The 22,659-nt window shown below is 39.5% G+C and overlaps 1 protein-coding gene across 7 annotated transcripts in view; it reads right to left on the minus strand.

Moving 5' to 3' along the window:
• TENM4 (teneurin transmembrane protein 4) overlaps window positions 1-22,659 on the minus strand; it is a 1,563,774-nt gene that overhangs the window by 176,943 nt on the left and 1,364,172 nt on the right. For all 7 annotated transcript variants that reach the window (XM_017735917.1, XM_017735920.1, XM_008634916.2 and 4 more), the window contains one exon: window positions 952-1,122. In XM_017735917.1, the coding sequence (XP_017591406.1) occupies window positions 952-1,122 (171 nt within the window). The remainder of the gene's footprint in view (window positions 1-951; window positions 1,123-22,659) is intronic.

Genomic DNA, 22,659 nt, shown 5'->3' on the forward strand with positions numbered 1-22,659 from the left:
AAAGACAGACAAAACCTCTTACAGAAAAAACCCCTCAACAATTAATTTAAATTAAACATGTAAACACAGGCTGTGAGCCAAAGCCTAGGGAACTCTGTGGAAACTTTTGAGTTCAGTGAGTTGCAAGAACAGTAGCATACATCTTACCCGTCCACAAAACTTCTTCCACCAAAGTAACTACCAAAAATAGTCAATTGCTGCAGTTTACTGGAATCTCTTAATTTTATGCAGAGAATCTTGACACACAAATAAAAAAAGCTTTCTGAAAATTTGCATTTCTCATTTCTCCAGCTATGTCTGGGGAGGGATAAGACTTTGCAGAGCTTACAGGTACTTTTAGCAGCGGTGCCCCTAAAAAAAGCACACAAAGATGTAAAGCTGGTAAGGTGCTACTGAATTGAGGATCCATGAGGTGCTTCTAATTTCTGTCAACACCGTGATACTTTGTGGAGACTAGGCCTTTTATCTGGCTACTTTTGCAAAGCTATGTCCAACTCTGGAGTGCCAAAGCTCATAGTGTAATAGTTCTCAGTAAGTATTTTGGTCCTCAAAACATTTGCTAAGTGGCAACAAATAGTAAAACTCAAACATTTTTGTAGTGTTGTAGAGGAAGCTTGATGCAGTGCTCCAGGAATCATTTAATTTTCAAGAGACAATGTTTTCCCATGAAAACAGCCACTCAAGGCAGGGTTTTCATGCTGACCTTCTGTAGTCTGTGAGAATGCCTTGAATATGCGGAGAGAGTTTCACACGGTTTTATTGCATTAGTGGACATCAGAGGGGTATGAAACTTAGAAACATATGGAAACAGGACTGACGACTAGCTCTAGACATGAAAGACTGGAAAAGCACCTGCTGATGGCAGCACTGAGGGTAATGGAACATGAGATTGGACGGCTGGAGTTTAGAGGCAGACAGAAGACTCACAACATGGACACATACCAACCATACCTTCACTGGTTCCTTTGCCTTTCCTGTCAGGTAACTCTAACCCTGTGCCCCCCGAAGGATATAAGGAGACGTCCGTTGGCACTGGCCAACTGCTGGCTGTGTCTTCCGTGATCTCATACATCTGCCCTTCCATCGGCTGCAGGTGCCAGTTTAGGCCAAACAGGTGCATGGCTGTGGTGAGCAATGAGAAAAGTCATCTTTTTCTGTTTGGGAGAGGTTCAGAACTACAGGGGCACTTTCTAAACCCTCGCTCCAGTGCCTTATTAGTGGTCATTGCTTTAGGACAGGAATGGAATTAATGTAATTAGACAGCTCCTGCTGCTTCTACCATACCAGCTCCCTAGGACTTTCCACCCACTTAAACTCAATTTAGATCACCTGTACCAATCCACTCCGCTTCTTCCAGCAGGACCACTCCTGACTCATGGTCTGCATGACAGGATAACCAGGCACAAAGCTCCCAAGGCTGGGGTGACAATGCGGTGAACACAGAAATACAAGGAGTATTATTTCCTAACATACCAATAAATCCCAGGGAACTGCACTCTGGTTTGTTTTGCCATATTCACAGTGTATTATATAGGTTATCTTTTTTTTTATCCACCAATTATACACAGAAGCCCTTATAGACATCTCCGATAGCTTTTCCTGGTTAAGACCAAGGGAAAACTGAGGCAATTTAAGATCCATCTTTTACACATGCCTCTGTGCTCTGCGTCACAAATGTGAGTGACTATGTCTGAGCATTCCTTTGTACAACTCAGCTTCTTCTATTCAGATCAAAGACATATCCTTGAGAACTGAAAATGAGCAGCACTATTTAGATTTGTGTGATATCAGGGCAAAGCTCTCTGTAGGCTTCTGGGCCATGCAAAGTCACCCAGTGCACACGTGAATCTATTTCAAGGCATTACATAATGACAAGTGAAGTTAAGGAACAAGACAGACTACTTAAAAAGCAAATATAAGTATGAGGAGTATGGAAATCATATGCTTATACAACTAATACTTGCCCCTTGCAAATATAAAGCAAAAAAATGTGGCTTGTGGCTTACCATATCAGTTCTTCCATCCCCAACATAAACATTTCATACTCAATCAGTATCCAGATTAGCTTCAGGCTCTACACAGCTAAATGATCTGATACTTGCTACATTTGGAATGACATTTCTTTTTTAAGGAAAAGCCTTGATATTTTACACTATAATTTCTCCAAGAAACTATACAATGACACTAACAGCACAGCCATTTAGTATAAACAAAACCAGTAAAGAAACAGAGCATTTCCATGGCCTATAATTCTCTTTTTATTCACAAACATATACCTGAGATCAGCAACCAGTGTCAGGGACAAGTGGTTAGTTTATTTAAACCTGTGCATCAGAAACAATCTTTTCAAGAGGATTGAAAAGTAATCTGAGTAGCTCTCTGAAGACAGCGTGTTTAGGCAATTTAGCAAAATACGTGATTTTTTCTACTTCAGTCTCAATTAGGTCACCTATCATTTACCAACATAAATAAGGTTGTCTTTGCACAACTACAACATCACAAAACATGAACACAAAACTTTTTTTTTACCTTGTAAATGGGGACTGTCTTCGTTAACAGTCTTATCCATTTAGAAAAAAAATACATTCCTTAAACTCCCACACAGCAAGCAAGCACAGCAAGGAAGGTCTCCTGAGGACCTGTTCAACACTCATTTTTACACAGGTGTATATACTAAGAAAGAATGTTACCAACACTAGTGGTAATTTACCCAGGGTACTTCAGGCAGAGGGACAAGTATTTTCATCTGAAAGGGGTATATTTGCAAAGAAACTGTGCAAGGGAAGAGAGGAAATCAGACCATGAACACAGGATTTGCATCAAGCATTTGGCATTGCTATGCTTGCATAATATCTTTGTGTTTATACAGCTCTCATCATCAGACTGCCTGGGCACTTCATAGCTATTAACCTCATAAAACCTTATCAGGTAGGAATCTGCTTTTTTCACTACACAGAAAGGGAAAGGAGAACTACAGCAGATTAAAGGACTGACTCAATTCACCTGTTTGGGCATTAAAATGCAATTGTGTGTTAATTCACTTATCTTACTCTATGCTTACAGGGTCACAAGATTTAAGAGGCATTTCATGCAGCTCTCTGCCAGCAGTTTTGTTCTAAGCTCAGTACTGGATGCCATCTTATAATTCCATCCAGGCTGGACCTCTCCAAGGACCAGAGTGTTACCCAGGTGCTGCAGAGCTGTTTACAGAGCTCAAGGATTTAGATACTCTCAGCATGCAAGTTCCCACGTTAACATGGGATGTTTATAGTTACATGGATGTTTGTAGTTTCAGGCAGAACGGAAACTGTACTCTTCACTCCTCCAAACTCAGGCAATCCTGGACAGCTGTCAGGCCTAAATTCTGCTGGCCCTAACTGCATAAGCCCAGCCCCGTCTCTCAGATGTCTTCATGTTAGAACGACCTGCTTGAGCTTATACCAGGCATCCCTGGTTTAGGGAGGAACTGGCCCAGTGGTTTGCTTTCTTCATAACCTCATTTGAACTGTTCTGTCCTTTGGACATCACAGCCTAAGTGCCACACAGACTTTTAGGAACACATTGCAAGGCTATTGTTTCCCCAAAAGGACATTGCTGCTTCTCCTCTCCTTAGGAGGAATTTGTTATTGTAGATCATTATTTACTGCAAGCAAATAAAGATGAAAAACTCAACATTGTTTTGGGTGCAGTGGGAAAACTGTGAGCATTTCTTCCAGGCATCCCAATGAATTTAAAATACCTGAGAGGAAATGCCTTAACAAGTGATCATCTTGGTTCAGTGTAACGACAGAACTGGCAGCCTGGAAGTGCTACAGCTTTTCTGCACATTATCCATCCACTTGAGCAAGTGAATCAACCATTCCATGTCATCATTCAATTCTCAATGTTTGGAAAGTGTCTTACAATGTTCCAATATAGAAAATTCAACAGAATTATAGATAACATAGTAACATAATTATAGATAACATAGTAACATAGATATTGTATTATCACACAAAGTTAAAAGACTTGTATTAATGTTAACTTTTGTCCTTTGCTAATAGATTTCGTCTAAAGCAAAAAGCTTATTGCGTACATTGATCCCATCATCACCTAGATCACAGAATCACAGAATGGTTTGGGTTGGAAGGAACCTTAAAGACCATCTACTTTCAAGGCCCCTGTCATGGACAGGGACACCTTCCACTAGACCAGGTTGCTCAAAGCCCCATCCAACCTGGCCCTGAACACTGCCAGGGCTGGGGCAGCCGCAGCTTCTCTGGGCAACCTGTGCCAGTGCCTCATCAGCCTGATAATAAAAAAAAAATCATTATATCTAATCTAAATCTATTCTCTTTTCATTTAGCACTATTACTCCCTTGTCCTGTCACTACAGACCTTAGTAAAAAGTCTCTCTACATCTTTCTTACAAGCCTCCTTTTGAAGTACTGAAAGGCTGTAGGAAGGTCCCCAATGATAAGCCATGAGAATGAGATCTATGCACACCATGCATACAAAAATGCAGAACTCTGAAAAACAGAATTATTTGAATAGCTTCTTGATTATCAAGTGGCTAAAAAAATCCAGAAAACAGAGTGTAAAAGCTCAGAGCTACTGCTCTATTCAGGATTTCTGATTTGATGTTTTTAAGCACAAAATAAAAGCCTATAAATATTCCCACTCATATGGCAAACAGACATCATGTAATTTCTGCTACAGGTAGGCAATAATCACAAAATTCAACCTGAAAGAAGAACAAAGAGTCTGATTTACTTTGGAAACATGCTCTGGTAGCAGGTATGTTATGAGGAAGTCACCTGATTAAGTGATTTCATTACTATCTTCCAAATACCAGCAGTGTCTGATTGGCAAGCTGGTGGAAGATTCATTCCTCCTCTTGCTCCCTCTAACTGCCACATTGGTGCTGAAAAGTCGAGTAGTAACAGCAGTGAATATTTCAGGTCTTTAAATCTCAATGGGATGTGTAAAGCTGTTGTTGCACACAGTTGTGTTTAAAGATTTTAAAAATGGCACAAATCAACCTTGTTCTGTGCTAAATTGATGCAAAGTTCTTTCTCACTGAAAAAAACAACAAAGGACCATAATCATGGAATAGCCCTGGAACCATGGATGAGAAGCACAACCATACATTTAGAAGTGCTAATGTTCCTAAAAGCAAAGTAAAGCTGTAAAAATAGATTGAGATTCCTGATGTTCTTAGTCTCCAGGTCAATGGAACCCACTGTGGACATTTTCTCTGGCTTTTTTTTTTATCCCCTGCTCAGCTAGATATAAGAAGTCACTGACAGAGAGAAAATGCCCTAAAAGCCCCCATGTCCTTCTTCTTCTCCTTCTCCCTCTCCCTCTCGAACGTGATGCTCAATAGATTTTCAGATATTGAAGGCTCCCCATGTATTAAAAGAGCACTCTGCAATTAAAAATCATTAAAGTGTACACTTTTGTAAAATACCATGTAGCTTTCACTGCCTAGGAAGCTCCATGACAGGCTCTTTGCAGACACTTTGGTTATATTTCCCATGGAGAATAAAACTCTTTTGTCTGCCTTCTCTGGGAATGAAAACAATACTTAGGGGAAGCCCCACATGCTCTCTGAGCTGTTTCAGCACCAACAACTTAGATGATATAAAGGCATCTGGGGCTCTAGCCCATTATGCTCATGTTCTGACTTTAAAACTTTGACTTGCACAACCTTTCCCCTGTAGCTAAGTGCTAGCAAAAGGCGCCCTGAAACTTGCTGAATGGGTAACAGAATTTTCTGCGGCAGAGTAAATCACCTTATCCTCAGTCCTAAGTCACCTGTGCCTGGACAGCAGACTCCAGTCCCTTCAGGGTTTGATTACTTTGCTGAGTTCAGCATTTCAACCATGCCAGTGTGATATGGCTGCTCTTTTGCTGGACTCTGATTTATTTGCATGATTAAATAACTCAGCTGATGCTAAACTGTTTGCAAGTTTTCTCTGTAAAGTGAATCTAAGTTCATATTGGTGGAACCAAGTATTCAGGATCATGATTCTTTTGATTTTAACGTATTATCTCTTCTTATATTGCATTATTCCTACTCCATGGCTACTGGTGGATGCCATAATCAGCATCAGAAGATGCTGTTAAGCCAAATAAAGAGGAACATTCTTCCCAAGCTTCTTTTGAACAGACCCAGGCTTTTGAGTATCTTTGTATTATTGCCACTTGCTTATGAGACAGCAAAACACTAAAGTCAAAACAACTTACTCAGCGGAGCAGAGAACAAAGGAAGTGTACAGCATTTAGAATGAAAAAGGACAAACAAAGATAATAATTCACATGGTCAACAAAATGGACATCTCTTAGGACAGGTTGATGAAGCGAAGGAGTTAGCAGAGAGAGGCAGATGATTGTGATAGATCACAGGGCGAAGAAAAGACAAGACATGCTTACTGAAGCATATGAGACCCCCAGAAACCACACCAGTCAGCAAAAAATTGAAAAACTAACTGCTGGCCCTTTATTAGCTTGTTGCTTTGCCCAAATCAGCAAGCTAAGTGTAATAAATAACCAAACCAATCAATTACGGTGTTTGGAATTAAGGCTACAGCTGAAGCCACCAGCTGCTTCCATAGTGTTTGTTAAAAGCATTCTCACAGCAGCTCACAGGCTCTGCTGCTTCCTTCTCCCCTGCCCTCCCAGGGCTAAGTCCTGCAGGTACCACAGCTGGCCTGGTGATTCCTCACCCAGGCAAAGCTCCCACAGAAACTAAGGAATGAATAAATAGCAACTATTTTCCAGCTAACAAATGATCTTGCCCTGAACAATGAATAAAGAGTTTCTCAGAATTGAAGCTCAACAAAACATTAATGATCCCTACCTGAGCCTGGACTTACAGCAAGTGCAGGGGGTAAAGGGCATGAAGGCAAGACAGAAAGTCTTTTGGGATTCTCATTTGAAAACCCTATCCAGTTATTTGCACTAAGAATACTCCAGGTTTTGAATCCATATTTGTGTAAGGATGTCAGTATATTTTCTTAAATAAAACTGGGGAGGGCACAAGCTTTGGAAAAGCCAAGCTTCTCTGCACAGCCACTCCAGCCTCCCCAGCTCAGCTGTACCGGCACTGTGCTCCATCTGGAGAAGTTTGGCTTCACTACTCCACTGGTTTCTATAAGCACCTCACTGCACTGCTGACAGCTAAGCCAGAGCGAACACAAGCCTAAAGGCCACTCCTGGGAGGGAGAAGGGTTTTCCAAAGCCTCCCAGTGCAGCATGGGGAAAAGAAGAAAATGGAAAAACACTGTGTGAGAAGGAACAGATGAGAAGGACTGATGCCACAATGGACAAGAAAGAAAATGAGAGAGGGAAGGAAGGTGAGAAAAATATGAAATGAGAGAAAATGAGAAAAAGAAGGTTAGGATAGAGCAAAGATAAGCTAAACAAAAAAGTAAAAGGGATTTGGAATAGAAAAAACAGCTGAAGTTCAGTCAGTGGTTGAGAAGACATTTTTACAGCTTATTTCTTTGCTTTCCCTTCTTTGTGTGGAAACAAGCATAACATATGTGGTGGTTAGATATTCCTCTTTAACCTTCATGTTTAGTCTTTAGACATACAATAACATGCCCTCTAAAATGATACTTGAACTTTGCTTTTTCCTCCTAATTGAGGAAAAGCTGAATCCCACCACTGAATTATTCAGGGTTAATTTTAACTCAAGTAAATGTATTGCTTTCACTCCTGTCTCTGGAAGAAACTTCACTGTAATTATCTAGATAACTGTCTCTACACTGAAATTGTATTATTTTTGTACAAGTGGTAGAATTACCTGATGCAGAATTAACCATATTTTTGTGACATTCAGTGTTATGAAAAGGAGCCTTTCAGCATGAAATAATCACTGGTTTGTCAATCTTCAACAAATCAAAGAAGATTAAGAAGAATGGAAACAGTAAAACAAACATTAAAAAAATAAATCAAACTGTTTTTCTCTTACACTGCTGCTCCATTTCAGTGCTGACCAAGGCTTCTGTGTCCCAGCATGGCAGACCACACGAGAGTGAGGGGCTGAAGTGGCTCTATGGCCCTGCTGGTGTAGGAAGAGGGCAAAAAGCTGGATGCAGCATATATTATCTGCTCTACTTGTTTGTATGGTCAAGTCCTGGATCAGACAGATTCAAGCTGTTGTTCATCTAAGAGCATGGGGAGACTTTTGAGTGTTGTAGTGATTTAATACCCAAAGAACAGGTTCACAGGCCTGGAATTGAGCTCTAGTATCCTGACTGAAGTTCCCAGTGGTTTGCAATATCATGAATTTAGTTTATTTACACATACATACCCAGGTCACTCAGCCAGGCACCATGGGGCAAGGAGAGAGGGACTCCTGCAAGGCCACTTCTTGTGTGGACTTTGGCAGTTACCTTGTGACCAAAAACCCTTTACAGCACTCTGTGTCATTCCTAGTGTCTGAAATTATTTCCTATAAATAAATGCTTTCCATCTGTGGCTTAAAACTCTCATTCAGGAAATGGAAAACCTGACTTCATAAATCATCATTGTGAATTTGCACACCACGACAGGACTGCAGTCACGTGGGAACAGAGAAACCTGCACATCAGGCTCTCCACAACCCAGATGGATCAGAGCTGCTGTGCAGTTAGAAATGTAAAATTAACAGGTCACAAAGGAATGGAGCCCGAAAGGCAGCTTGATTACATGTTGTTTAAGTGAAGACTCTCAGCTGGAGGTCCCATGGCTCTGCTTCCTGCCTGTTGATTTATTTGACACAAGACAATAGTTAAGAAAAATAAAAAAGGCACCAGGAGAGACATTAAGGGTAATGCTCGCTATTGTAAATTCCCCATTTGCCTCCCTTCCTAACTGCTCAATGATCCATCTTCAATGAGAAAAAACAGTCTTCCAGGCTTCACAAGCTGGGGCTGGAGACAATTTTCTGGACTGGGATGCAATTGCTTCATCTAAGAACTGGACAATCCATATCCACCCATCTCAGGATTAAGGGAGGAAGAATTTTGCTGATAAAACAGAGAGATATCTGTGTTGTGTTTGTCTGTGGGACTTTTTTAGGACCTCAAATGTCCTAAAGTATGACATAGGTGCTTTCACAGCTAGCTCAGTACAGACACATGCTATGGGATACATCTAGTAATTCCTGGGACTCTACCTGCCTGACTGTTGCTTCATATTCAAACTATGCAAGTACCAGAAGTGGTTATTTTGGAGATAATTCACATCTTCTCCTTCCCTCAATCAGAATCACCACGTGCAAAGGAGGAATACAAATGATAGAGAGCTTCTACCTCTTAAAATTTTGCCACCAAGGAGGGAACTGCCTCTGGAGAAAACAAAGCATTGTGCTAATCACCTGAAATCCTGCCACAAACACATTTACTTGCTTTGATTTGACACTAACTAGTTATTCTTTGACCCCTCCTGATTGAAGAAGAGTTGTATCTATGATTTCCAAGATAGAAGCAGATGGTCTACCAAATAGTATTAGCTTCTTCTTAGGAGAACAGTTTATATTTTAATTTAGTTCCCAATTGTTCTTAATAAGGAAGAAGAAAGGCTTCCAGCTGAAGCACCACATTTCTTTGAAACCTTCAAGGAAGTGACTAGAAAGGCATGTTACAATATGATGCAGTTAAACTCAATGTTTGTTCAATGCAAAGAGTCAGCACTTCCTATTCAATGTCTTCCTAATTACCCCTGAGGATCAAAGTCTTTCAAATGATTGCCTGTCCATTCAAACCATTAACAGATGATCACTGGCCCCTCCAGTGCTACAGTAGCTTGTAATTTCTTGCAGGAAAGGGAAAATATAGTTTTAAATGGGTATACTTAAATATTTTCATGCATATTTAAAGGAGGATTTTTTTAAAGTGTTAACCTATAGAAAAAAATAGACATAGAAGTGGCATGGCTTATCCGAGGAGCTGTCTGCTTAAATATCTTTGGTAATTTACTTTGCTATTTATATCCATTTCAAATAGAATAGAAAGTGGAAAGAGGGACCTCAGCAGCACTTGTCTGCTATGAGGCAGCCTACTGCACCAAAGAAACTTACTTCGGCCCCCACAGCTCTGGTAAATTTGGTGTTAGATGTGCTCAGGCCTTTCTCAGTAAAATAATATTTTCCCTTCTAGATACCCTTTCTGGCAGAGACAATATTACTATAAATATTACTGAGATATTTCTTCAAGATCAAAGTCAATTATAAAATGGTCCCACTTTACCTCTAAATGGAGTTTTAATTTGTGTATATAATATTAGAAATAATGGTTTTCCCATTGGGGTACTCACTTCAATTAGAGAAATGAGGACAAGCAGCTGTACCAGAAGACCTCTTATCCTGCTTTGCATTTACAAAATTCTGGGCTAGCCTGTTGTGGACAGTATAATTTTACAAATGCCCTTTTATTACACACATATAAACTGTGAGGCACTAATTAAAAATGGTGTAAATTACACAGGTAAATCAACAAGCTCTCACATTCTTCCTTCCTTGTTATCTAAACTAGATAACTGTCAGAAAACCTGCCTTCCAAAAATAATACAATAACTTGCCTAAAGTCTAAAAAATAGGTTGCTGTGCAGAAGTCATAAAATATATCTCTCTTCTTCTAACACCCCAGCACAAAAGAGGTAGGCTCAGAGTTTAAATCAAATATCCCAGTTTAAGCATCAGGATCTAAATATTGCTGTAGAATTTGATATGTGAGCTGATCTCTCAGATGGCTGCCTGCTCATCTGTCCTTCTGAACACAAACATGATTTTATTACAGTAAGATAAGTAAATGTCTTTGAGAGCACTACTGGTGTTTTAATCCTAAAATCAGCTGAAAACTGCATTAGTGTTATTAGTCACTATGCACATTCTAAAAGCACCCGAGCCCCAGTTGGGCTGTGCTAGTTGATATAAGAAAAATTAACAAAATGACAATCTCAGAATCCCCTGATGTCGAAAGAACAGGTTTAACTTGAGCTTTACTTAGCCTAAGTAAATCTAGTGACTTCAAGAGGATGATGGAGGTGTTTCAAGTTCAGTACAAATTTACACATTTTGTAGATCTGGGCCAGAGCGCTCATCAGCACTGTCAAAACTGAGCTCTAAAGCAGAATCCTATCAGCCTCGAGACTGTTGGAAGAGATACGAAAAAAATTTAACTGTCCATGTGTTCAGGAGCATCATGTTGTTTTAGCTGCTTTGGATGACAAAAGCACAGGTATGTTTAAAGCAGGCTAAGAATGTTTTAATTAATTTTCTAATTTTTCTTTACATATACTAGAAAAACAAACACTGTTCCCATTTGGAGAGGGAAAAAAAAGTCCCTTTTTTTCCCTGTACAAAAGCTTGGCAAATGGATACAAATGCAGTCTGAGAAAGCTGACAAAGTAGGTGACACAGCACAATTAACAACACAATAATTTTTTTCTGTCCAGAGACCATAAGCAAAATCCAGCACAATACTTTCAGGGGCTACAAATCTAAGCGAATGGTTCATGTCAGTGTGAAAAGCTCTCTCAATAACAAAACTTAACACAACCTGATGGTTTGTTCCCTTAAATTTAGGAATAAATCCAGCACACAGATTAAGGCAAGTGCTAGCAAGTGCAACCCACAGTGTTCTAGAAAGACCCACAGCCATCTTTAATTTTACCTAAAAAAAGCATTTGCTAAAAAACCTTGAAGTTTGCCAAGTCAAGCACTCAAAACTGAGCAAAGAACAGAATTAAGATTGCTTGTGTGATTTTACATCAGCCCCTGTATGCATATGTACTCTGTAATAGCCTTTAATTCCCTCATCACAGGCTATTTTTTTCCACTGGCCCAATGCTGAGCAGAACAATTGCACAGAAATTGCCACTCAACCCTGGCAACTCCAGCATTGTAGCAAGTTCAATTGCTTTCTAGGGATGCCATATGTGCAGTCTGCTTGGTAGCAGCAGGAGGGGGGTGGAAGGGGAAGGAATACACTCGGCACAGACAATTTTGCTACTGCACTCTACCTAGGTCCCTACTGAGCATGTGTGAACTCAGATTTTCTAGTTTTTGGTAGCCAACTCTGGGTGGATCAGGGATGTAATAAAGTACACACAGTGACTGCTCTCCCTAATAAAGAAAAGAGATGTCACAATTCTCCATTACCTCAGTACTTCTGCAGTATAAATAGAAAACAACAGTAGATCCAATAGCAGAATTTTGCCTAAATGAGTGACCACATCAGCAGGAGGATCCAGACCCCTACTCCCACATGTCTATTTAGGGTACAGAATCACAGAATCATTGAAGTTGGAAAAGACCTCTAAGATCATCAAGTCCAACCACTAACCCAGCACTGACATGTTCACCACTAAACCATGTCTCCATCTGCCACATCCACATGCCTTTTGAACACTTCCAAGCATGGTGATTTCACCACGGGCAGCCTGTTCCAATGTCTGACAACCCTTTAAATGAAGAAACCTTTCCTAATACCCAATCTAAACCTCTTCATTTTCTCCAGGCTAAACACCCCCACTCCTTCAGCTGCTCCTCATCAGACCTGTGCTCCAGCCCTTCCCCACCTCTGCTGCCCTTCTCTGGACATGCTCCAGCATCTCAATGTCCTTTTTGTAGTGAGAGGTCCAAATGTTTCCTTGTGATAACTTAGGCCATGATAATTTTGTTTCATCATTAAATACAAATGTATCCAAGTCCTTGCTCAGGGACACAGCACGCTGCTCTGCCCCTTCATCCCCAAAGACTAAGTTGATAGTAGTAAATGAAAAAGTACCAAGCAGTGGAACTTGACAGCCTGTAAAATTTCTTTGTTAGAAGGAACTCTACCCTGATATTGGCTCTGGTCAGCCAATGCCTTCTAAATTCCTATGCACTGTTCAGGTAGCAAGGACCAGTTATCATTCTCAATAGATTGGGTCTGAACACCCGTAAGAGTTTAACAGTAGAGAAATGTATCTATTCTGGACCAGTTGGGTGCCCAGAATGGTGCCATGTACATGTTCCACAACCTAGAGCAGCCCACGATGCAGTCTGACTGGGGAAGGTATACTAAAATAAATAAATTGTTACTAAGCATCAGGATTAATGCTGTTTGGAATACCATTATGCTTAGATAGAGGTTTGTTTTTTGTTTTGCTTTTTTTTTTTTTTTTATTACCAAAAGCCTCAGGAAACTCTTCTGATGCTTGATTTCATCATAATTTCTGCCATAATTAAAAGAGATTCTGCTTCACTGATAGTCCAATTAGATTTTCTTTTGAAATATTTATGGTAAGTATAGCCATAATCTCTGCTAACTGCCTGGTTCTGCTTTGCTTTTTGAAGAGTCTCTTTGCATAATGAAGTGATGCTGCAGTTGTACTAGGCAAGCAAGGTGAGATGCTGCTGCTGTGTCACGTGCTACCAGATTTGAAAACAGCCAACAACATATCCTGTTCTCATCATCTTTCTAGGCAAAAGCTTCTGACTGCAATAGGGACAGTTAAGGTATGATAAAATCAAATAGAGAAGAAGATAGGAAAAGCTGGAGCTGATGGGAGAGTTTAGAGGTTAGCATTGAACCACAAAGATTCAACATCCTCTACCTATAGAGCACCAGATCCTACTATCTCAAAGGGAGGTATGTAAGTGGTCCTTTTGGAGCTTTTAAGTTTCAGCATAAACAGTGGCTTGAAATCTTGACAAAGAGCAAAAGAGTGGATTGGACTTCCTGTTCACTATTTTACAGGTCATCTAAGATGCTACCTGGACAGTATACTTAACAACAACACTTTACCCTATAAAGATGTCTATCTACTACATAGCTCAACTTTAACTACAGGTAAAAACCTCAGAGAATGCACCACTACACACATTCAACAGAAATGTATAACCTGGCTGCAAAGCAGGCTTTGAAGCTATCTTCTAATCTATGCTAGAGAAGGATGAGAGAGAAACACTAAACTAAAACTGAGGAGCATTTTTCACTGCCAGTGACATCCCTAATGGAGATTACTCTCTGACTAGTTACCCTCAAAAATGTATGGTATTTAAAAACTTTGAAAAAAAGCCCATTACAAGAAACAATTCTTTCTGTCTCCACTTAATTGCAATTAAATTATGTTATTTCACACTAATTAGTATGAAATAAAAACATGGACTCGAGGAGAACTCCTTCTATGAAACATATAAAGATCCGTAAAACTGATTCTTTTTCAGCATCTGTGTGCAAAGGTCAATCTAAGTCATGAAATAAAGATTATAGCAGCACATCTGTGCCACTGTCACAAAGACAAGGCCAGCACTTCTGCAGTCAGCCTGCTGTTATTTTCTTTTCTGGGGGCTTATAGCAACTGTAAAACCTCACTAAAAGCAACTGATAAAAGCTTATGGGTTGAGATCCCATATCTTACCATTTAATAAACCCAGATGGAATTAATTAATCTCTCTTTGAATTAAAGATTCTTAATTTTAGGGAAGGATCAGGCATCTAAAGGGCCAAGTGATGCGTGGTTTCATGACACATTGGTGCAGACTCCCAGATCGGATGGAGCCCTCTGGATACAGAGCCGTAACCTGCTTTCGACTGGTTAAATAATCAGTTATATTGGTGGTCTACTTCTGAATGGAAGTCATTCTTCCAATGATCCCACAATGATGAAAGAGGATCAGATTTTGACAAAAGGACCTCTTCAATCAGTGTCAAAATAAAACAATAGACAGAAATAAAAAAAGGTAATAAATCTATATAAATCTAAAGCCATGGAGAGAGGGGAAAAGAAGCTGAGGACATCAAGAAAAAAACACATGGCTTGAAAAAAACCCAAAGAACAATAGAACTTTTTTTAAGTGTACTGAAACCCAGCAAAATGAGCAGCAATATTGATGGAGATGGGGATATTTGCTAATAATGTTGTAGGTAAAGACTAAAGTGTTCAGTAAGAATTTTTGTTCTAGTGTTTGAAAATAACTACAATAATGCAATTATTTCACAGGAAGTAAGTTTTTTTCCAGTCCATTAATAACCAGGAATTATATTGAACTACATCTATTCAAGGACAAACATTTCTTAATCTGCAGGTTCATTTAACTTGTACTCAGTAAAGAAGAAGAAAGAATCTGACTCACTGATTAATACTGAACCAGCTACCAAGAAATTAGAACAGGGTTAATGCTGTACAAATATTTAAGAAGGGAAAAGGACAGGATGCAAGTCACTTGGTTTGGGTAGTCTGAAACCTGTTCCAGACAAAATAATGGAAAACATAGAATTGAATTGATAAAGAATAAATAAAGTGAATGAACAGATCTTAAGGAACAGTTACTCATTCTTTGACAAGATTACAGTTTAGTAAGACATTTGATTTAATTTGATCTGCTTAAAGAAACAAGCATTTTCCAATGGTAAAAAGGCAAGTATACATGTATTTAAAAACCAACTGAAAGATGTTAAAATTTTCATTGCTGGTCAATAACCATCATAAGTTACAATTTCTTGTGAAGTTCAACAACTGATAGTTGGCCTGAAATTATTCAACATTTACATCAGTGTTATGCAAGTAAACATAAAATCATGGATCACTAAACATGTAGATAACTCGAACACTTCAAGTGAGAAATACAATGATGAGGGCAGAACAGAAAAACAGAAGAGCAGTGCAGTAACTAAATTTGAATGATTCAAACCAAAAGTGTCAATGGCCAGCCTATGCACTTTGGATAATGGATTGCAAATTGGGTCCATGAAACGGGACACTGGCAACTGGAAAGCAGAGACTGCAAATGACTTAAGGAGTAAGCACAAGAAGATGCTGTATAACAATATTCTAATGTAACTTTTATGCCCAGAAAGACCTAATGAGATCCTTACACATGTAAGTTGGGCAAAAGCCAGCTGAAGTAGGTATGTGACTTAGCCTTGTAAAACGGGTAGAGTAAGTAGCTGGAGTTTGCTGGGCTTCAATGTGCAAAGAGGCCAGCCTACACGATGTGATACTGTTTATGGACTTTAACAGTGAAAATTGAGAAAACAGTTTTAAATGAAAATTATGGGAATCCTCAGGCTTCTTCCTGCCTCCAATAAACACTGAATTAGCTGAGAAAAGATGAACACTTTACCAGGATATTTATCACTGTAGACTTTGAAGAAGTACTAACCACTTTGCAAAGCAGAAATTTTGCTGCCAAGTTCAGAACATATGGTTATCACATGGAATATCTACATTTTAGTACTTCCCAGATTCCGCAGATTGGGTGAGTCTGGCAAAATTAGCAGGTCTGCAATATCTTCTGCTCTACTTTTCCAGTAATATTTTCTTGCAGCAGTGTCTCTTCTTTGAGTCCAGAAAGGGAAATGAAGCTGGTGAAGGGTCTAGAGAGTAAGTCCTATGAAGAGTGGCTCAAGGAGCTGGAGGTGTTTATCCTGGAGAAAAGGAGACTCAGATGGGGACCTCATTGCTCTTTACAACCACCTGAAAGAGGTTGTAGCCAGGTGGGGGTCAGTCTCTTCACCCAGGCAACAAGTGACAGGACAAGAGGACACAGTCTCAAGCTGTGTCAGAGGAGGTTCAGGTTAAACAACAGGAAAAATTTCTTCTTGGAAAGGGTTGTTAAGCATTGAAATGGACTGCCAAGGGAGGTGGTGGAGTCACCATGGCTGGCTGTGCTCAAGAAACAACTTGATGTGGCACTTTATGCTATAGTTTATTTGACATTGTCATTTTCCATCAAAGGTTGGACATGATGATCTTAGAGGTCTTTTCCAGCCTAAGTGATTCTGTGATTCTTTCAAAAGCATATCTATTATGGTATATTTCTCTAATCACAATGCTTTTAATGTCAGGTTACAGATATTATTTAGATTGAAACAGTGAACGGTCGGTCCTTCATGGAGTTTCTGTGGCATGTTTCTTAACACCCACCTGAATGAATTATCTTCACAAGAATAATTTTAAAGTGGCATCTTGTACCTTTATCATCTTTATTTTAAAGCTGTGGATAAATCACTTGTACTTCATTTGCTCTAAATTATAAAGCTAAGAGTAGCTGCCATCCAAACACACACTGGAAAATTCAAAGCAAAAAAAAAAAGATGCACACAATCACCTAATAATACAAAGTGCTCTTGCTAACTTTCCAGGTGATAGAAAAGATCTAAGTTGTAATTCATACCACCATGCACTTAAAGCTGCAGCAAAAGACAACAAAAAAGGCAGAAATGTAAGACTGAATGTAACCCATTGTGGTTTTAATTTACATAGAATCCTAGGATGCTTTGGTTTGGAAGGGACCAAAAAAAAAAAAGCCATCTAGTTCCAAACCCCCTGCCATGGGCAGGGACACCTTTCACTAGACCAGGTTGCTCAGAGCCCCATCCAACCTGGCCTTGAACTCTTCCAGAGATGGGGCAGGATGGTGCCAGTGCCTCACCACTCTCACAGTGAAAAATTTCTTTCCAGTATCTATCTAAACCTACTCTCTTTCAGTTTAAGGCCATTGATTTAATCTTGTCTTTGTCGTTTCTCTGATAATTACTCTCCGTGTGTGTGCACGTCAAGCAGGAGGTTGGGCAATGTCAGTAAAGAGGTGAGGCTGAAACATTTGAGTCACTATTTCATTGTGGATCTGGCCAGGGAAAGTTTCTTTTGCCAGATTCCCCAAGGCAGCTTTCCTGAGTTCACTGCTACTCACCAGCCTCTTGTAAACGTTACACACAGCAGCTGCCCTCACTGGTTCTCTAACACAGAGATGTGTGACTGAGGTGAACACAGAATCCTGTGATCTTCCCATCTCTCTGCTACAGAACAAAAATGCAAAAAGATTTCTGCAACTCCATGCACTTTTGAGTAGCCAGACAGACGCTCAAGTTGATGGCATCTCTCCATGAAGCTGAGACTATTTTCATGCCTTAGCCTTCCTGAGAAAATTTACAGGGGCAAAATGTAGGGCTCAACAACAAAAAACATCATTCAAAACAGGACTGAAGGGTTAACATCTGTCATGATTTATATTTTGTCTTTAGTCAGGTCAATCCCTAGAAAGAGGAATTTTTAAAATATATGCAGATTTTTCCAGGGTTAGTCCAGCTCCTGTTGCAGACAGCAGGCCCAATGCCACTGACTCTGACTGTATTTGAACCAGTGCTGAAGCAAATGGACTTGCTGCAGTTTAAGAAGAGCATGTGCACGAGAAGAGCAAGGACCGTATTTCCTAAATGTCAGGGGTATGAAAGGAAGAGCTAGATGTCTTTTTAAATGTCCTGCTTAGTGAGGGAGTGGCACCAACCCTCTTGCCCCATCATTGTTTTACCTGCATTTGGTACAAGAAGAGCCAGCTTTAATAGGAAAAACAAAACTGCACATATTCATGTTCTACTATACAGGAAAAAAATGGTAGTGCTGGGTTGTGACGATGGTCCCTCTCAACCAGTGTCCTGGAATGTTGTTTCACAAACATTTATAATACACAAAATATATCACTGGTAATACTAAAGCACCTTTTAGACTGGATTTGACATTTTTATTGATTAGGGGTGAAATTAAGTAATGAGTTTGCAGTTACTGAGTGAACAGACCACAGTGATTTTGTGAAGATGTGAAAAAACCAAGACAGGACCTCAAAGCTCTGCTTTAGGTAACAGATTGACTTCATAACACAAAGGCTTTGCTAGAACAGATTGTTTAGCTCCCCTTTCTGCCTTTTATCAAAGACAAGATGGAAATAGAAAACATTCAAAGATTTTGATTTACAATCCTTGTAAATCAAAAGAACAAATGTCAACAGTAGCAAAATAGAACTTAATCTGGGATCAGAAGAGAAATATTAAAGCAGAAAGTGAAAGAAGCCTGTTGGCAGGATAATAAATTGTTTTATATTTTAACATGAATAAAAACCTTAATATCAAGGTATAAATGTAGGATTAATAGATACGGATCAAGTTTAATAATTAAGCATTAGCAACTTTTCCTATTGATCTCTTACCATGGTAATGGTAATTGGTATACTATACATCCATTGCTAACTAATTAGATTTCTAAGAGCTTTGGAGAGCTGCTTTAAATTGTGTTTGCTCCATAGCATCAAAGAATCATGGACAAACTGAGCTAAAGTTAGCTTTCAGGGTGATTCTTAGACAATAAGAAGAAAGACACTTTATAAACACATCATAGTCCTAGCACACTTTTACTGTCAAAGCATTTTGCCTGCAGCAAGCAACACTGTTCTTTAAGTGAAGCTGCATCTGTACGGAGTTCAAATGAACACAGAGCTGAAAAGTAGAGAGCTCTGACTCCAATAAAAAGGAATGACTGTTTTGGCTTCATAATATGTTTTCCAGCCCTAGCTTTAATCTAAATCAAATGCCCATCTTTCTTGCTGTTCATGCAATGCAACCGCAGCACATGCTTAAGTATAGGAAAATTGCTAGTGCCTAACAACATCAAATTGTACTTCCATCTCGTCTGGAATCTACATCAGGCACAGGATAATACCTTCTGTTTAAACAGGCAGAAACTATTCTCCGTCACTAATTAACTTAGAAACTGTTCCACAGATCTAGCCAAACAGCTGCTAGGCATGGAGATCTGGACAATCAAACAGGTCTTTTCTGTTTCTAAACTTCCTCCCAAGCAGTACAACAATGTCAGAGACTCTTTACATTGCTCTGCTAGCAGGTCTGGCATCTACAAGGTACAGGAACTGCTGGCAAAGTATTAGCATAGCAACACACCTCATGGGATTATCTCTGCCATGAGAATCTTGCTAGAAATTAGCCCTCCAAGGCAGAACTCAATGATATACAGACACCATCAAAGCCCAGCAAAAGCCATAAAATTTTTTCTTGTTTAGCTGTCTATTGAATAGACATTTCTAAAAAGGGGAATTGAATTTTAAAGTCATATGTCTTCAAGAACTCTTGGAATAGCAAATTTGCAGATCAGTTCTGAGCTGCTCAGAGAGGCCTTCAGTTTCACCACTGAAATGCTGCAGTCCTGATGTACCCCTGCTTTTCTGCTTGGTGCTCTCACCCCACAAGACAAGCTTCTGTGGAACCCATGGGATTTGCATAAGCTGTGTCTGCGCAAAACACTGATGGACACTGCCACCATTGCCTTAGTGTGGTGTCCGAAAAATCTGGAAGAGGGCAACAAGTCAATCAAAATGTGGTTAATTCAAATGAAATCAGCGTCTGGTGTTTAATACAGTCTGTTATATTTTGTTTGTCGTTATCTCTCCAGACCAGTGACTCAGCCCTGTAAAACCTTCAGCTTGATCACAGTGTTGACACATGAGAGCAGCCGTTCAGCTGCCACGGACATCTATTTATGTCTTCTCTCCTCTTTTTGAAAGAGCCCAGCGAGATAAATGAACCTCAGACTGCTAAATGCCATAAAGACTTACATAAATTAATAGAAACTGCCTTTTAGCCTCAAACAAATGATTTAGCAAGTTCTCCAGGTGCATTTCAAAAATGAACTTGCTTCAGCAAAGAATTTCAGAAATGACCAATGCCTTGTTGTTTCCATGCAGCTCTGCCTGCCCCAGATGGGCGCCCACCACACCACAACTGTGTCTGAGTGTCCATCACACAGAAAGTACCACCCGTAGCAGAGTCTCTTCTGTATGTCTTTAGCTCCATGCTTCTACAGACAGGTAAGGCCTGCAGAAGGCAGTTTTTAATATTTAAAAAGAGGACTGTGACATGCCTGATGCTCTGAGGAACATCCTGAAGGCCTAGATATCACTCTGAAGTATTTCCATTAACTGATCAGTGTACAAAAAACAGATTAAATGTCAAGTTGCTGCCATGGGACCCAACCCAAAGTCCATTCACTTAAGTGGAAGCCTTTCCAATGACCTCAGTTTGCTCTGGAGGATGATATTGTCATTAAAAAGATAACTTCTGTGGTTGTTTTAACTAACAAGAGCAAGTGGAAAGCAGTCAAGTTCCCAACACTCACGGACTGCTATACAAATTAGACCTTATACTCATGAGTAAGTTATATCTTACCACTCAGCTTGTCCACATGGCACCAAAAATAACAAGGTACTGCTTACATGAGAAAAGGTATCTCTAAGAAAATGCAACTATGCAACTACAGGGGTGAAAAAACCCCAACAAATTGGAGGAAAACCAGTAATTTGTTTGCAAACAGACCAGGTTACTTAGAATAATAAACAAGTTCCTGTTAAGAACTGCATAGTTTATATCAAAATGCAAAATGTCTCAGTTTAACTTAGTGAAAGTACAAACATTTTGACTCCCTGATTAATTTCTTTTCTTTTGGGTTAGGTGATACAATTCTCATCTGCGACTTGACAGGATGTAAAAAATAATTACAAATGAAAAGGTTATTCATAATTTTTAAATGAGTTAATTAGTAAACCCCGCCAGAGTCACTCATTACAGTAATTAATAATTGATTATACTTGAAATTAAACACAATTTTTCATCAAAATCTAATTAAATATCTGCCTTTTTGCTCGTTGATTAGAACACTGGGTCTGGTAGAGACAATCTTTGCTAAATATGTTTATGCCGAACTGAACCATTAGATTTGATTTTTAGTAATTGGTAGTTCCTTTAGAAATTAATAATTATGACCCATAATTACAGTGGTTCAACCTGCTCAGCATTTCTGGCACCTTGCCAGCCATCCGTGGCATGTGGCAAATGGCAGCAACTTCACCTGAATGGAGAGGATAAAAAGGATGGGAGGGCACTCAATGGACCTTCCCTTTAACAACATCAACTGTGGTTTTAAGCACGAGTGTGATTTTTTGTGAACTCTGAGACAGGATTCTGAGTTGGAGAATGGCAAACCAAACTCCTCTCCATCTATCAACCAGCACACACCTCTTTCTCCAGAATGAACAGGCACCGCTATGCTGAGCTGAAATGATTCTCCTCTGACACACCGAGATAATGTCCAAAGGAACCATGTTCAGGGCATAAGGAGAATACCAGACAAATGAGAAAGGCGAGTCCAAATGTACATAGCAAATGATGAAAACCGACTGCATATTTCATCAAACTGCTGCTGATTTAATGTTGGTTAATTAATCATTCCTGTTCCTCTTACAGCAGACATAAAAGTGACCAGAGTTTGATGCAAGGCAGAAGTGGAAAAATATCAGTCATTAAAGAAGTGTATATAAAAAGAACACAGTAAAAGCAATCCTTTGTGGTGGTGCTAATTATATTCATGCGAAATGAAAGCAAAATCCTTCGATCCAGACTAAGATTTGTAATTCTAACCACAACCTTTTACAGATCATTAGCTCATTAGCGTACAGGAAGACACAGCAAAATCAAAAAGACTCATTTGTGCTGTGAGAAATGGGCTTTTTTACCCATGATCACATCTAAAAGTGTCTGACAACCGGAGTTTGCACCACGGACAGTTTAACATAGAAGTCTAGGAATGGACTTTTCTAAGACATTTATAACACACATATCAAATAGAACTGAAGAAAAAGTAATGGTAGCATTCCAACTTCACAGGCTTAAAAATACAATTTTCACTTCCAGCAGTTCAATTACTTTTGCAACATACACCAAGAACACTTTTTTGCAATGAACACTGACAAGCCTCATAAACCAAAGAAATTCAGATCATGCACAGTTCAAGAAAAATCCACTGCTTTTCCACCGAAGAAGCAAATTTCACCACACCCCTTCCCCCAAAAAGGCTCTG

The sequence above is a fragment of the Corvus brachyrhynchos genome, unplaced genomic scaffold, assembly GCF_000691975.1.
Source record: "Corvus brachyrhynchos isolate BGI_N302 unplaced genomic scaffold, ASM69197v1 scaffold44, whole genome shotgun sequence".
Lineage (NCBI taxonomy): Eukaryota > Metazoa > Chordata > Aves > Passeriformes > Corvidae > Corvus > Corvus brachyrhynchos.